Source organism: Cololabis saira, chromosome 24 (assembly GCF_033807715.1).
Source record: "Cololabis saira isolate AMF1-May2022 chromosome 24, fColSai1.1, whole genome shotgun sequence".
Classification (NCBI taxonomy): Eukaryota; Metazoa; Chordata; class Actinopteri; order Beloniformes; family Belonidae; genus Cololabis; species Cololabis saira.
In genome coordinates this window covers 1,037,187-1,053,507 of record NC_084610.1, presented here as the reverse complement: position 1 = coordinate 1,053,507, position 16,321 = coordinate 1,037,187, and the positions used below count along the sequence as shown (strand labels likewise).

The 16,321-nt window shown below is 42.5% G+C and overlaps 2 protein-coding genes across 4 annotated transcripts in view; one reads left to right on the top strand and one right to left on the bottom strand.

Moving 5' to 3' along the window:
• Positions 1-4,862, top strand: part of acvr2ab (activin A receptor type 2Ab) — a 59,791-nt gene extending 54,929 nt beyond the window's left edge. For all 3 annotated transcript variants that reach the window (XM_061716265.1, XM_061716264.1, XM_061716266.1), the window contains one exon: positions 1,987-4,862. In XM_061716265.1, coding sequence (XP_061572249.1) covers positions 1,987-2,181 — 195 coding nt within the window. In that variant the 3' untranslated portion in view covers positions 2,182-4,862. The remainder of the gene's footprint in view (positions 1-1,986) is intronic.
• A 3,433-nt stretch (positions 4,863-8,295) lies between these two features.
• Positions 8,296-16,321, bottom strand: orc4 (origin recognition complex, subunit 4). Its single transcript, XM_061715612.1, has 14 exons — positions 16,238-16,321; positions 15,545-15,613; positions 15,389-15,465; positions 14,325-14,415; positions 14,150-14,225; positions 13,261-13,346; positions 13,000-13,048; positions 12,063-12,214; positions 10,703-10,876; positions 10,535-10,621; positions 9,643-9,751; positions 9,467-9,562; positions 8,641-8,708; positions 8,296-8,560 (listed from the first exon to the last, which is right to left on the bottom strand). The coding sequence occupies exons 2-14, from the start codon at positions 15,599-15,601 to the stop codon at positions 8,378-8,380; spliced, it is 1,305 nt and encodes a 434-aa protein (XP_061571596.1). The 5' UTR covers positions 15,602-15,613; positions 16,238-16,321; the 3' UTR covers positions 8,296-8,377.

Genomic DNA, 16,321 nt, shown 5'->3' with positions numbered 1-16,321 from the left:
ATTGACGGTATTGCAAAATCCATGTCGTGGCGCAGTTTCACACCGGTGATGACTATGACACCGGTGTACCGCCCACCCCTAACTTAGCCCATGCAAAGATCATACAAATATAAATAAGGAACATAGCGCTGACTCGTGTGCAGTTACCAGGTCCGTGCTGTGGGAACTGATCCTTTTATGAGGGAAAATGTCGATGCAAAATCTCATTTCTACTCTCCCTCGCTGTTCAAACAGCCACCGCTTCTGAACAATGGCGGACGCTCGAGCCGACGGAGAGAGCTGGTTGTGGGCGTGGTTTCAGCAGCGGAGGCCGAACCTCTGCGCCTCGGGTGACGTCACCCTAGGCGCAGATTCTCATCGGCTCAAAAAAAATCACGTGACACTGGAGGATTCTGTAAGGCGGGGGTCACAGACCTTGCAGAAATTCATGGTATTTTGTCTCCCCTGTGCTGGCAGGGTGAGGGGAGACCACTTTATATATGTTAAAACAAGAAAAAACGTGTTTTTCATAATATGTCCCCTTTAAAAAAAACAGTCAGTTTTAATACAAAGCCTCGTGCCAAATGTCACACAGGTTCCTTTATTAACAGAGGTCTGCACAATATCAAAATGTATAAAACAAATGAAATAAAAATAAACTGCCTGCATATATAGAATAAAAATGCTTCTTGAATAAAATAAAACAAATATCCCTTTCCTGCATAACAATTAAATTAAAAGACACTGTGTAATTAATACAATGTAGACAGTAACAGGCAGACTTTTCCACTGAGGTTGACAGTTGTCCAAATAATGATTGGGCCGGAGCTTCGGGAGCTGCGTGCTGGCCTGCGGTCCCCACCCCCGGTCATCCCGTTGCTGCTTCCACCTGCCTGCTGTGCTGTTGCCGTCCCTGACCCCCAGTCTGGCCCTCGGCAGGAGGGTCCCCCCTGATGAGCCTGGTCCTGCTCAAGGTTTCTTCCCTCCTAAAGGGGAGTTTTTCCTTGCCACTGTTTGGCTTAAGGTTTTTCTCCCACTAGGGGAGTTTTTACCTGCCATTGTTTATGTAATAATTGCTCGGGGGTCATGTTCTGGGTATGGGTCTCTGTAAAGCGTCTAGAGACAACTCTGTTGTATTAGACGCTATATAAATAAAATTGAATTGAATTGAATTGAAATAACAAAACATTTGTGCAAATCTCAAATAAAACATTCAAGTCAATTTGTCGCAAAATAAGCTATATCAAAATCATTATTATTTATTTTTTTTTTTTAAATCGATATAAACGATATTGTCTCGTACCATATCGCGTTTGAAAATATATCAATATATATTAAAATCTCGATATATCGCCCAGCCCTACTCTCTGTCCCCCCAGGACAGGGGTCTTCAACCCAAAATGTTGAAAGAGCCATATTGGACCAAAAACACAAAAAACAAATATGTCTGGAGCCGCAAAAAATGAAAAGTCTCGTATAAGCCTTAGAATGAAGACAACACATGCTGTATGTATCTATGCTAGTTATAACTGGGGGAAGATTTTTTTTTTCATTATGCACTTCAAGAAAAAAGTTGAAATGTCGAGAAAAAAGTTGAAATGTCGAGAAAAAAGTTGAAATGTCGAGAAAAAAATCGAAATGTCGAGGAAATAGTAGAAATTTCGTGAAAAAAGTCGAAATGTCGAGAAAAAAGTCGAGATGTCGAGGAAAGGAAAAGGGAAGAAAAAAAGAGAAAAAAGTAGAAAAAAGGAAAAAAGAAGAAAAAAAGAGAAAAAAAAGAGGAAAAAAGGAAAAAAACGTTTTAAAAAAAGAAGAAAAAAAGGAAGAAAAAAAAGTCAAACATTTTTGAAAAAGCTCCAGGAGCCACTAGGATGGCACTAAAGAGCCGCATGCGGCTCTAGAGCCGCGGGTTGCCGACCCCTGCCCCAGGGCCTCACCATGCTCTTTTCCCCCAGGGCCTCACCATGCTCTGTCCCCCCAGGGTCTGACCATGCTCTTTTCCCCCAGGGCCTGACCATGCTGTGCGAGACCATCGAGGACTGCTGGGACCACGAGGCCGAGGCCCGGCTGTCTGCTGGCTGCGTGGAGGAGCGTATCGGGCAGATGCAGCGCCAGGCCCCCGTGATCGGGCCCGAGGAGATCGTCACCGTTGTCACCATGGTGACCAACGTGGACCTCCCGCCCAAGGAGTCCAGCTTATGAACAGCCGGCCCTGGATGGTTGGCCCAGTTTTTTCTTTTCATCTTTTTGTTTTTCCTCAGTTCCTTTAAGTGCGGGCCGCTACTCGCCATCAGGAAACACCTTCTCCCACCGAGTCAGTCCACATCCACCTCATTTTGATACGTGTGCCTGAGGATTACAACGTTTTCCCGGCGGAGACGCTGTCACCCCGAGCAGACGTTTTCAGGACGCCACGCCTGCGAGCGACGGTGCCGACGCACCGGGCGGCAAAACACTTTTACCATGTATTGTTTTTCAAAACGCACACACAGACACACACGTAGGAGGGCGACCCGGATAACTACGCAGAGAGACGACTGCAGAAACACTACCCTGCAGAAACACCACCCTGCAGAAACTCTTCATCCAACTCTCCGTACATTTTAGTGTTGAAAAAAGAGACGAGCACCGACTCTCCATACATTTGCTGTTTTTCTTGTGTGCGTTCTTTTGAAGAGACGACTATCGTTCTGCCAATAAGCAACGGCTTCTGAATGTTTATAGTGTAATGCTGCTGTACATAGTGTATTATGGACCCAGACGACTTGGTAATCAAGCTTATTTTAAACGGGGAGGAGGGAGGGGGAGGGGGTCAAGTTTGAAGCATTACGACGATTTAAAAAAAAAAACCATAAACCTCCTTCAACCAGGTATACCTCAGTTCAGATGGACACAGTTTAAATCGGCCCCTCCCCCTCACAGCTCATCAGACCCCCCACGCTCATGGGAAACATAGTTCCCTTCCCACATTGGTTTGAAACTGCTCCCACATCTGACTGTGGCGTGGAAGCGAGTCCCCGACGGAGTTTGTCCTATTAAGTGATTTTATTCTTCGATTATCTCGGGTTTTTCTGTGTCAACTCGCCAACAAGCTTCATTTTAATCACGTGACCTGGAAACGTAACGGTGAATCACCAGGACGTCAAAGTTTGTTTTTTTTCCGTTTCATGAGATGGGTAACAAGAGTTCTGCCCGGTATTTTATCCTGTTTTATTGGAGGTTTTAGATTTGAAGTGCAGTTCCCAGCCCTTCCTGTATTTAGCTGAGCCAGCTCCTTTTTGTTTTTGTTTTAAAGTACTTTCAAGAGTTTTTGCTCTCTTTTTGATGCACCTCAGGAACCTTTGCTACTCGCCACGCCCCACGCCACCTCATCATCATCCTCCTCCTCCTCCGCCTGTCTGGAACTGGAATACCTCCACTCGCGCCGACCCTTTCTCTCGCCCGTGTGACCCGCCGTGCTCGGACACCCACGTGAGAGCGGCCCGTCTTAGGTTCCTGGTGATGACACCGGACCGACGGCGGGTTTCTGGGGATTTTTCTTGCCCTTGAAAACTAAAGGATCGTCAGCAGCTCACTCTTTCCTTCAGCCACAAGAAGTCTGCCAGTTTTTCTGTTGACACTAACCAAACACAGATGCGCTGAGGCGACGCGTCTTTCTCTCTCTCTCTCTCTCTCTCTCTCTCTCTCTCTTTCATCCTGGTGCCATTTCTACTTCTCCATGCTAGTTCCTCTTGTAGATGTCAGGCCAAACGGATGTATCTGTCACTGCTGTGACGCTTTCCAGTCTTTGATTTCCTCTGAGCGTTTGAACACTGGTGCCGGCAGACCTGCAGTCTCTCCTCAAGCTTTGGGGCGGTTTCAGCGGAAAACGCAGTTTAAAACCAGCCGTCGCACGGGAGCGTTTTGAGAAAACACTGTACCGTAATGAAGATGAGGAAGAAGAGAAACACTACAGACATTTAGCAGGAACTGCTAATCGATGAATCCTGAAATAGAAATAAAGAAAGCCTTCCACAGACGACGAGCACCGAAGGGTAAAGGATCCTGAGAGCGGGTTTTCACTATAATTTCCGCACATTTTTTTGCAGAAACACAGCAAACTGGAAAAGAAGTCAAAGCCATGGTCTTATTTTCAACCTGTAGCACGAGAACAACACCCGCATCTGCTGCTCCTGTTGCTGCCGTCGCCGTTTCTCCTCCGGATCAATCCGCCGCTGAAATGCTGCCATCCTCCAAGGTCCTCATGAAGCTTGAAGAGTCAGGGACGATCAGCGCCGCCCCCCCCAGCAGCCCTCCAATAAGACCTACCTCACTCGCAGGGATTTCTCACCCGGGGTAGAAAGTGTGGCAAACTAACCAAAAGCAGAGCCGGTTTCCTGCAGCGGGAAAGGAGTCTGAATCAGGAGAAGAAGTTCCTTCAACGGTTGAACGCCGGTGTTTTCTCAGCAGCCCAGAGGACTGTCGGTTGGTGAAGAGGCTGAGCAGTATCAGCCGCTGAGAGGAAGACGAGAGCGTCGGCGTGCGACGGCCAGAGTTTAAACTGCGCTCCAGAAACCGACCCCAGCCGTCAAACACCATTCAGGGATTCAGTACTATGCTCTTCTAAGTTCTAGCCAGTTATATGCAACCAGTGCCGCAAACTACCCTCCACCTCTGCAGGATCAGCTGCAGGAGTGACTTTCAACACACACACACACACACGCACACACACAAATAACCTGTAGCATTTTAATTTCTTTTTTTTCTTTTCTTTTTTTAAATCTGTGACCTTGCATATTGATATGTTGTATTTATTTTTTAATTTACTGGCCTGAGGGTTCGGGGATCAGAGTTCAGGTGCAGCTCCAAAGTTGTAAGAGTTGGCACGACTTGTGGTTGTTGTTGTGGGAGGGGGGGCGGGGTTTGGGGGTTTGGGGGGTGGGTTACAATTCAGGAACTGCTTTGATTAATTGAAAAGAAAAGATATAAAACATGCTTCTTTCTATTCAGTCTATGGACAAACGACCGAGAATGAATGTGCTACAAACTCCTGGCTCCCATATTTAGTGTTTGTACCATGATGGTGAGCTCGGCCCCGTGTACCTTGAGAGGGCTGCGCGTTGGGCTGCTGTCGTGTGATTGTGCCCCGTCCCGTAGAAAACCGGAAAAGCCTCTCGTCAGGTTTCCCGTTCAAGCACATCTCTGTGAACGAGCGGACCGAGCAACCAGAAGAAAAGTACGATTTGACCTCCGAGTCCTCGACCTGCGAGCAGCGTTTCAGTTCAAAACAAACCCCCGTTACTGTCGCCGTTCTCCCAAATCCTCCTCAAACGCTTTGTTCAAGCGATTTGCGGACGACCTCGTTTGCCATTTTTACCAAAAAAGTTTGGGCTCCCCTCAGGTCCTGCTGCGTGAACGGGTTTCCCCGGCGCCAGGCTCTTCCGCTCTTCTACCGGGACGTCCTCCAGCCCAGCGCCTCACTTTGCTGTGCATATTAACTATCAGTGAAACATTTGTGTCTTGTTGCCCCCACCCCACCCCACTATTTTAAGCAGTCTAGGATCTGTACAGACATAAATATCTGTATCAACTATATACTCTGAGCTTAATCTTTATAAGTGCGTGTTGAACTTAAGTGTTTCCTCTGCATCCATCTCTGCTTTTCTTTTGGCTCAGCAGCTGGGCGTGGCCTAGCTGCGTGAAACTTCCCCCCTTACTATGTGAAAAATAACTTAACTCGAGCTTTGTGTAAGCTGAAACCAGGCGGTCATTTGTAATTCATTCAGAAAAGCACTTAAAATAGTTGAAATGGCCGTCTGAGGTGTTCCTCAAGGAGCCTGTTCAGACCCCCTCACGGTTGCTCCAAGAGCAGTTGCAATACTCCCCCTTATGTGACAACACAATCATCCACTACAGGTAATTCATTCCAGCATCTGTGTCCTCCTTTTCCCCCACTCTTGTAAGAATTTTAGAGGAAACATTGAACTGCAGGGACCTCGGCACCGAGGCCTCAGCTTTCTACAGACACATTTCTGGAGGCTCCTGAGCAGCAGCGCTGGTCTGAGATCTACCGCTCTGCAGGGTTTTAAAGCTGGAAGAAATGGATCAATGTGATCAAGTCAAACTTCAGCAGGCTGCGTAAGAAAAGCTCCGGAAGGTGGAAATGTTTCTCCACTCCTGATACTTGTGACTGTAAATGTCATCGTACTGACAAAAAAAGGTGAAAACGCAAAGAAACTAAGGTCTGATCTTTTCAAACTTTTGAGTCCACGAGCTGGACGGAAAGCATCTGGCTGGTTTTCTTACGCAGGAGTGGAGTCTTCAGCAGGACGAGGAGGAACGAACGCAGTTGATCCCAGATCAGCGCTGCGGCTCGGATAACACTAGCCCACCACCGTTTTTATCAGCTGAACTCATCCATGTGATGTAAATAAATGTGTTTTTAGATTGTGAATGTTCATGCTGCCTTTTTTTTTAATCTCACTTTGATTTGAATCTGGTTTAAACCCACGACGGCTCCATCTGAGACATAAATGGGCTGGAAACCGGGTTTCATGTTGGTCTGGCTAAGGTCTGGACCCCCTTTAACTTTATCATTATGATGCTCCACAATGGAAATGTTTCTGCATATTCTTCTGCATATTTTGAAAGTGGCACACTTAATAATATAATGTGATGATACATTTGTTAAAAAATAACAAATGTAAGCCTATTTGGAAAGGATGAAATCACAATTTTGATCTTAAATTACATACAGGACTGTCTCAGAAAATTTGAATATTGTGATAAAGTTCTTTATTTTCTGTAATGCAATGAAAAAAACAAAAATGTCATACATTCTGGATTCATTACAAATCATCTGAAATATTGCAAGCCTTTTATTATTTTAATATTGCTGATTATGGTTTACAGTTTAAGATTAAGATTCCCAGAATATTCAAATTTTTTGAGATAGGATATTTGAGTTTTCTTAAAATGTAAGCCATGATCAGCAAAAGCCTTTTATTATATTAACCTTACATTTTAAGAAAACTCAAAAAATTTGAATATTCTGGGAATCTTAATCTTAAACTGTAAACCATAATCAGCAATATTAAAATAATAAAAGGCTTGCAATATTTCAGTTGATTTGTAATGAATCCAGAATGTATGACATTTGTTTTTTTAATTGCATTACAGAAAATAAAGGACTTTATCACAATATTCTAATTTTAGTTCAGTTAGACATTTAGCAACTTTTTTAGCAAAGTCAAACTTCTATAAAGTTTGACTTTGCTTTAAATTTATTCCCAATAGGTCTGTAACATTTGATCAAATTATGCAAATAACTAACTATGCACTGGTCTACGTGGAGGTTAAATGTAGGTTAAGGACTCTCTGGGAGACAACCTCGGTATTTGAAACTAAAACAATGATGGTATGAGTTGTAAAAACATGTGAAACATGCCGGACCAGGATTCCCACCCCGGTCTAGACCTGCAAACTCCTCACCTGCGTTCCATCACCATGTTTATAAGTAGTCTACTGAAGTGTTCAGTGAATGTTACCAACTGGGAGTCCTTTTAAAACGTCATTTCAGCCCACATCTAAATTTAAACCTTCCTGTGGTTTAATCACAAGACGCTGCAGGAGTTTTGATACCAAATTAACCCCCTCGTCTTGTCTCGGCACCGTTAAACCTGAAACTGCAGTTATCCACAAAGATTTGATAAAAATTGAGAATATATTGATACTTTAAGCGCCACATTTTCAGAAATGGTTAGTTTCGGACAGTGTTTGAGATAATTTGGTATAAATAAAGGTTGATTTGAGGAGCAAGTTTGAGCTGCAGTGCAGAAACCCGCCACAGGGTGGCACGTCAAACCTGCTCAAACTAGTATCTTTGTTTTATTACGTTCATGTAACAGGACTGTCTCAAAATTAGAATATTGTGATAAAGTTCTTTATTTTCTGTAATGCAATTACAAAAACAAAAATGTCATACATTCTGGATTCATTACAAATCAACTGAAATATTGAAAGCCTTTTATTATTTTAAGCTTACAGTTTAAGATTAAGATTCCCAGAATATTCTAATTTTTTGAAATAAGATATTGGAGTTTTCTTAAGCTGTAAGCCATGATCAGCAATATTAAAATAATAAAATGCAATATTTCAGTTGATTTGTAATGAATCCAGAATGTATGACATTTTTGTTTTTATAATTGCATTACAGAAAATCACAATATTCTAATTTTCTGACACAGTCCTGTAGATGTGTAGGAAGTCTTTAAGTGGAAATTTAGTTGTATTTACAATTTCCCCCCATAAAAGAGCAGCTATTAAAGGAGCCTTAGATCCACATAATACATTTATTTATTAAGAAAAAGATTCCAGCAATTTTAAAAATAGGCAAGCTAAAGTATGATTGCGTCCAGTCCTAGGCGAAGGCTGACATGGCCCACTGGTTGATGTCGGTGGGGCATTGTGGGTACTTCTGCAGCGCCTCCATGACCTGGCTGTGGTCCAGCATGAGCCTCATCAGCTGGTACTCCCTCTGGGTTCTGGAGGCCGAGCCGTCCACGGGCCGGATCAGCTCCAGCTGCTGCAGGTGCTCGAAGGCCTGGGGGCGGAAACACGGTGATGTGGGTGCCGTGCTGCCGTCGTTCTGCCACCGCGGCCCCAGCAGGCGGGAGGTCTTACCTTCATCACCACAGGCTGCTCAAAGTTGTACATGGAGTTGGACTTCCTCTGCAGGAACTTCTTGAACTCTGAAGAAAGAAGAGTGACTTTATTCTTTATCACCACGCTCATGTTCTTGCATATTTACGCTCGCAGAAGTTGGCGCCCCCTTATTTAATCGAAACTGTGACAGGAAGTGACCCGAAACGGGTGTCGGACCCTATAATGTAATTTCCTATAATGTAATAATTTCCTGAAAATGTAATAAAATTTGCACTTAACTCAATCGAAAATGTAATAAAACCCAATAATGTAATAACTTCCTCAATAATGTAATAAAATATCTTGACGGATATTGTTATAACATTTTTACCAATAATAAACCTTACGTTATTGGGAATTTATTACATGGTACTCAAAGTCTGCAATTTAACCCAATAGTCATTCTGGTGTTTCAAATCCAGCGTATATAACATTCTTAGAACTCTGGACTGAAAATGAACATATATATTACATTATTTGTCAAGTATTACATTATCAGTTTTGGAAAAGAAAAAAAAACCCACCTGAAAATGTAATAAATTCCCAATAATGTAATAAGGTATTACATTATTGGTAAAAATTTTATTACAATATCGGTCAGGATTTTTTATTACATTATTGGGTTTTATTACATTTTCGATTGAGTTAAGTGCAAATTTTATTACATTTTCAGGAAATTATTACATTATAGGAAATTATTACATTATAGGAAATTATTACACTAGGAAATGATTACATTATAGGGTGAAATGATTACATTATAGGGTGAAATTATGACATTATAGGAGCTACAAGGGGAACCCACCGTTGTGGACCATCTGCAGGTTGAAGGGCTCGCCCTCGTAGACGTCGTTGAGGTGTTTCATGGCGATGATCAGGCACAGCTCCAGGATGGACAGACCTGCGGAGACGGAGCACAAACGTGACTCAGGAGACCTGGACCGACCACCTGGACGGGGGGGGGGGGGGGGTTACCGTTACCGTGCAGCACGTTGGCCTTGGCGTCGGCGAGACACAGGCGGCCGGCGTCCAGCACGTCAGCGGGTCTGATGTTGGGCTGGGAGGCCGACACGCGGCTCAGACACGGCATCTGTGGAGGGTTGGGTCAGTAAGGTGGTCCAGACGCCGCAGCGATGAGACAAACCGTCAGAGGTGTCAAGTAACAAAGTACAAATACTTTGTTACCTTACTTAAGTAGAAATTTTGGTTATCTATACTTCACTGGAGTAATTATTTTTCAGACGACTTTTTGCTTTTACTCCTTACATTTTCACGCAATTATCTGTACTTTTTACTCCTTACATTTTAAAAACAGCCTCGTTACTCTATTTCATTTGGGCCTTTAATAAAAACTATCCAGTTAAATTGCTCCATCCGGATAGAGTGAATTTGGTTGTGGTTGTTTCAGATGTTCTTGTCCAGTTTTGTTCTTACATCCGTTCCCTCAGATTCCTGCAACTAAACTTGGATGTACATTCCAATAGAGGTTAGGATAAATGATAACATGCCTCTGAAGTTTGACTTTTTGCACCATTACAATACTTATAGACAACTAGTCATCATATCTGCTGCTCTCTGAAACACATGTTAATGCTCAATAGTACACATATATGCTTCTTTAATATATTTGCATTATACTAAGATTCATTCATCTTCAATGGCTTTTGTCCTTAATGGCTTTTTTCCCCCTTACATTACTTTTACTTTTATACTTTAAGTGGTTTTGAAACCAGTACTTTTATACTTTTACTTGAGTAAAAAACTTGAGTTGATACTTCAACTTCTACAGGAGTATTTTTAAACTCTAGTATCTATACTTCTACCTGAGTAATGAATGTGAATACTGAAGACACCTCTGCAAACAGTCCCTTACCAGCAGCGCGTGCAGAGAGCGGACGTCCCTGTTGGAGTTGAAGTGTCTCTGCAGAACTTCCTCCACGGATTTGTCCCCGCAGAGACTCTGACGGGAAACACCGCGTCAAATACACGAAAGGGAGGCTTCAAAATCTAGAAAGTAAACGGTGACCGGTGTCTGATTCACCTCCACGCCGGCGTTCCAGTCCTGAGCGAACCTGGCGTCGGGGAAGTCGTCCGGCAGGCGGAGCTGGGCCCGGACCCGCTGCAGGTACTGGGGGAAGGTCAGGCTGCTCAGCAGGTGGATCTGACGGTGGGAGAACCGAGACTTCACCCGCTTCTCCAGCAGCTCCAGGACATCCTGGAGGAGACGGAGGGGGAACAGTCAAACCCGTGTTCTCCGTCTCTCAGCGAGGGCGGAGGGGGGTCTTAGGCCCTGTCCCGATACTCCCACTACCTCTACTTTTCAGCCCTACCCCTAAATTTTGCACGTTCCCGTGAGGGTAGTGGTGTCCCAATTCCTCTTTTCACCTAGGGGGAGTGACGAAGAAAAGTAGTGTAGTGGCTATGAATCTGTCCCTACGTTTGTAGGGTTTTCAGATGCTCACTAGTTGACCTAGGGACAAAAACATTTCCCAGAATGCTTTTCGTCGTCATTTACGGACTGAATCAAAAAAAATAAAAACATGGCGGACATTTCTTATTTTTTAGTGAATAAAATCAATATTTTGAGTTAGTTTCTGCATAAAAATGTGTTTTGATTATATTTCTAGCGAGAAATATATATTTTACTTTCATAATATTCACTCAGTGAATGTACATAATCACAAGTCTTTTTCAAACCTCGCCAGAATAAAGGCTGATTCATGGTTCCGCGTCAAATGGACGCAGAGCCTACGGCGTAGGTTACGCGGCGACGCGCGCCGTACGCTGTAGGCTCTGCGTCCATTTAACGCGGAACCATAAATCAGCTCCCAAGCCGGCAGGCAGAAATCTTGAAATTTTCGGAGCAAATTTCTTAACAGGCGTAGCTACAACTGTTAGATTTCATCTATTAAACCAACATTTATCTTCCTAAATGATTTATTTCAGCCAGCGGTAATTCTCCACAGAGCTGCAGGTTTCTCCCCGGGACGACGGCGCAGGTTGACCCGGCGATCACGTCTGTACGTGAGCTGGTGCGCCCCGGACCAGCGGCTATTATCATCCCGAAAACATCAGATCAAATTTCTTAACAGGCGTTATTTGGATAAACTGAGCCCAGGTTGGGGATCTTAACGGTTACTTTTACGCCTGAAAAAAATATTAAAACTTAATAAAGTGGCATATTAACAGCGCTACAGCTGAAATTAAAACAGCTTTTGGCTCTCAGCTTCCTGATGTTAGGGGTGGTGCTGAAAGTAGGAGTAGGGGGAGTATTGGGACAGACCTGGGAAGATTTCAAGTTCTCTAAAATCTGTCCCTTCTTTTTTAGGGGTGGTGAAGAAAAGAAGGGCGAGTGAAAGAAAGTAGGGGGTGTATTGGGATTGGGCCTTTCTGCAGCGCACCAGCCTGCAGGTGAGCCCCACCACGGCCACCGGGGCCTGGGCCGACTGGGACACGTCCAGCAGGTTGTAGAGCAGCGTCTGGTTCTTGTGGTGGGCGAACAGGTCGAACTCGTCCAGGACGAAGAGCACGGGCCGGCTGCTGCTGCGGTCGCCTGCACGGAGCAGAAACACGCCTTTAACCACGCACTTTTTTGTTTTGTTTTATTAAGATCCCCATTAGCTTCTGCAAAGCAGCAGCTTTTCTTCCTGGGGTCTTCACAATACAAACCAAACAGAAAAAATACAGAAACACAAAAATTCACACATACAAAACATATAAACAACAAAACATACAACACAAGCTCCTACACTGAATCATCACCAATACTTTTGTTACATTGCAAAGATGCCATGACCCAACAAAATGAGTACCCCATTAAATATTAATCCTTAAAATTTTGTGTTGAATAATAATCTTTTAGTTTCATTTTAAAACTTACACATGTTTCTGTTGCGTTACATAATCAGGAAGTGAGTTCCACTCCTTCATTGCCCTGTTTATCACTGTGCCAGCAGATGTGTTAGATTTTAGTAAGGTAAAGAATCCTCTAGCAGCGTCTTGTTGAATAATTATGCGTTTCTGAACTGAAGGTTGATTTTCTATACAAAAGTCTTGGCATTTTTGTAATAATAACATTTCTTATAAACACCATCAACAAGTACAAAAATCTATTTCTTAGGTCTATCCAACAGAGACTGTCATGCATTTGTCCTTCTTCCACATGAAAGAGCAACACGTGCTGCTTTATTCTTTATTCTGAGCCAGTTGCAGCTTTCTTATATTTCCCAATTATGTGTTTGACCAGACAACAGTGCAATAATTCATATGTGACAAAACAAAGGCTTGAATTACATGCTGAATTAGTCTCAAATGTCCTAGAGTTAAACCCATTCTGACCTTTTTTCAAGGCTTCCAGCAGGAAGGCCAAATTCTCTGCGAAGCTTCCCTGAAATGAGACATTCAGACTTTATTAACTTTATTAACCCCTTTGGGAAGTTCCCTCGGGGAAATTGACATCTCCATCCCACTCACACAGCACTGTCAATATAAATCAAACACCCCAAAAACCAAACATATAAAGATAAAAATAAAAAGGTGTGTGTTTGGAGCAGTTTTCTAGCAGAAACTGTTTAAAAAACAAACTCCCCGAATACTTACAAATACTTTATCACCGACGACGTTCTCCAGGTGGAGCTGTCTGGTTATTTCCTTGAGCGCTATTCTGTCGTCCGTCTGCAGGAGACCTGCAGCAGACACACCAGAAGTGAAGTTCACATCTGGATCTGATCTGATGGTCCCCCGGATGAATCCAGGGGCCGGATTCACAAAACATTCTTAAGATAAAAAATCTTCTTAAGTGTCATTTTTTTCTTAAGTTCAGTCTTAAGAAGAAAAAAGAGAAGAAGTCATATTCTCCAAAAAAGTTCTTAAGTATTTTCTCAATTTTTTTCTTAAGTTTCTTCTTAAGAATAAATGGTATTCTTGAAATAAAAGCTTAAAGACAACCTTGACCTGTCTTAAAATGTCTTCTGTGAAAAGGTAAGACTCTAAATCACCTTTTTCAACACATTTTAGACAAGTTTAGACTAGTAGGTCATAGTTTGAGGATATACTTTGTAATTAATTACACAAAGAGCCTGTTAACTGTTTGTTAGCATGTTAGTTAGCGTGGTAGTTAATTATTATTAATTTCCCCAATAGTAATTTTCTTCGTACATTAATCTCATCCACCATAACCTTGAAAAGTTCCTGCATCTCTTTTTCTCCTTCTCCATGTTTAGTGAGTGACTGACACAAAGTGAGTTAAGACACAAACTACCTGTGTATATAATATATTTATATATAAATGTTGTTTGTTGGCGCGTGCAGTGACATATTTTAAGAAGTTCTTAAGTAGGAAAAATAAGAAATTCGTAAGAAATGACAGTTCTTAAGAAAATATTGAGGAATTGCACTTAAGAACTTTAAGAACTTCTTAATTTTAGATCTTAAGATGGTTCCTAAGAACATATTGGTGAATCCGGCCCCAGGTGTGTGTAGATCTTACCGTTGAGCCGGACCTCCAGCAGGTTCCTCTGGGCCTCCGTCTCCTGCAGCAGCTCCCTCAGCACACACCCCAGCAGCTGCAGACACCAGCACAGACGCACCGTCCTCACCATCAATCCATCATCCTCTCAAACCTTCTGCCACCTCCGTCTGCTCCTAGTCCCCGCAAGGCTCACCGCGCTTTTCCCCGCTCCTCTGGGTCCCACGATCAGAACCGAGTTGCTCTCCCCGTGGACCGCTGTCCGCTTCAGCAGCTCGAAGAGATGTCTGGAGAAACACAGGTGGACATTTCAGTTTCTCCTGACTGTCAGGAACCCCCCAGCCTGCAGAAACAGCCCCGTCCAATGAGGGCAGGGCTTTAAATCATCCGTGGTTTAACAAGTCTCTGCAAACTGGGCCGGTGCCGGCAGGTAGGACTGAACTGGGTCAGGGAGACGACGGCCCAGGGCTTGCAAAAGAGCCATTGTGGACTTTTCAGAACTTTTCTTTCACCTTTTCCACTATTTTCTATGTTTTACATTTAAGGTGATTAAATAAAAACCTTCAAGTCTGATTCAATTTAGCTTTTAAATCAAATAACATTTCAAAAATGTGTATGTATTTATGTATGTATGCATGTATGTATATATATACACACACACACATACATACATACATACATACATACATACATACATACATACATACATGTAGGTATGTATGGGTGTATGCGTATGTATATGTGTGTATATATATATATATATATATATATATATATATATATACATACATACATACATACATACATACAAGTATGGTGTGATTATGTGTGTAAGTAGATATATACATAGATATAGAGCAGATAAAGTATAGTGTAAATAAGTATATTTATATAAATATTTATATGGGCATGTATGTACAAATATATAGAAATATTCAGCTATATGTATGTATGCATGTATAAGTATGTGTGTGAGTATAATTACAGTATATAACAATAATAATACTGTTATTTAGCAGTGTGGGTACAGTGTGTGAATATTTATAAATACAGGTTAAATGATCAGTGAATCAGTGGGGGTAGGACTAAATAAGTTTACACTTCTTCCTACTCCTTTTTTGACACATGTAAATCAAGATAACAAGTTTTAAAGGATGAAATTCTTTGTTGTTTTTTTGTTTGTTTTTTTACATGTTCAAAAATAAAATAAATCAAATCAAATCAAAAAGACAATCCAACGCAGTGTGATGGAGCTCATACTTGTGTTGAGCTTCCAACCCCTCCAGCCTGTCAGGAAGTCTCTGATGGCAAAACCGCTCCCTTAAAATCCGCTGGACCTGGAAATTAAAAGGTGTGCAAACGACAAATAAAGCTAATATATGAAACCAGTGATATGAGTGTGTTTGTGATACAAACCTGAGAGACGCATTCTCCCACGGGCAGGTGGGAATCTCTTACTTTCCTCTTGCTCATAATGAGGACACTCTAAAACAGTTAAAAACATCACATTAGGGAGTTGGAAGCATCAAGGTGTGAAGTCAGTCTATTAGCACAACTAAAATGACCTGTCTTCACTTTTAGTACATTTAAGTGCTTTCATGAGCCAATCTGACTCTAAATATTAACACTTTTCTTCTAAAGTAGTAGCAGATTGGTGCACTCCCATCGTATTTGGTAATCTGAGCAGAATTGGGCTTAAAAAAACCTAGAAACAGCATCTTTGATCCCACTTTGTAGAAACAAAGACATCTGTTTAATAGACGTGACGATTTGGTTTAGGCAATATAACCCACGATTTAAACAATGTTATAAAAGCTCCTCAACAGTGGTTTCCATGCCGAATTATAAACCAGCTGATGATTGATCAGAAGCTAACACGTTTTGCATTTAATATTTATCGATTATCTGCCACCGGAGAAGAGATTCACGAATCGGATCAAATTTGAAGGGAGTTCGGCGTGACTTTCTCCCAACCTCATCACCGGGACTCAGCACGTGAAACAACGCGTCAGAAAGCACCTGCGCGCTGGATATTTGAAGTTAAATGGACTTGGGATGTGTGGGTTAAGTAAACCTCGTTAAGACAGTTGTGTACGAACGCACACGTACCTGATAAAAATGCAGAAATGCGTCTAATCTTCGCGGGAAAACTGCCTGTCAGAGATGACGACTTCCTGCTTTGGGTGACGTCAC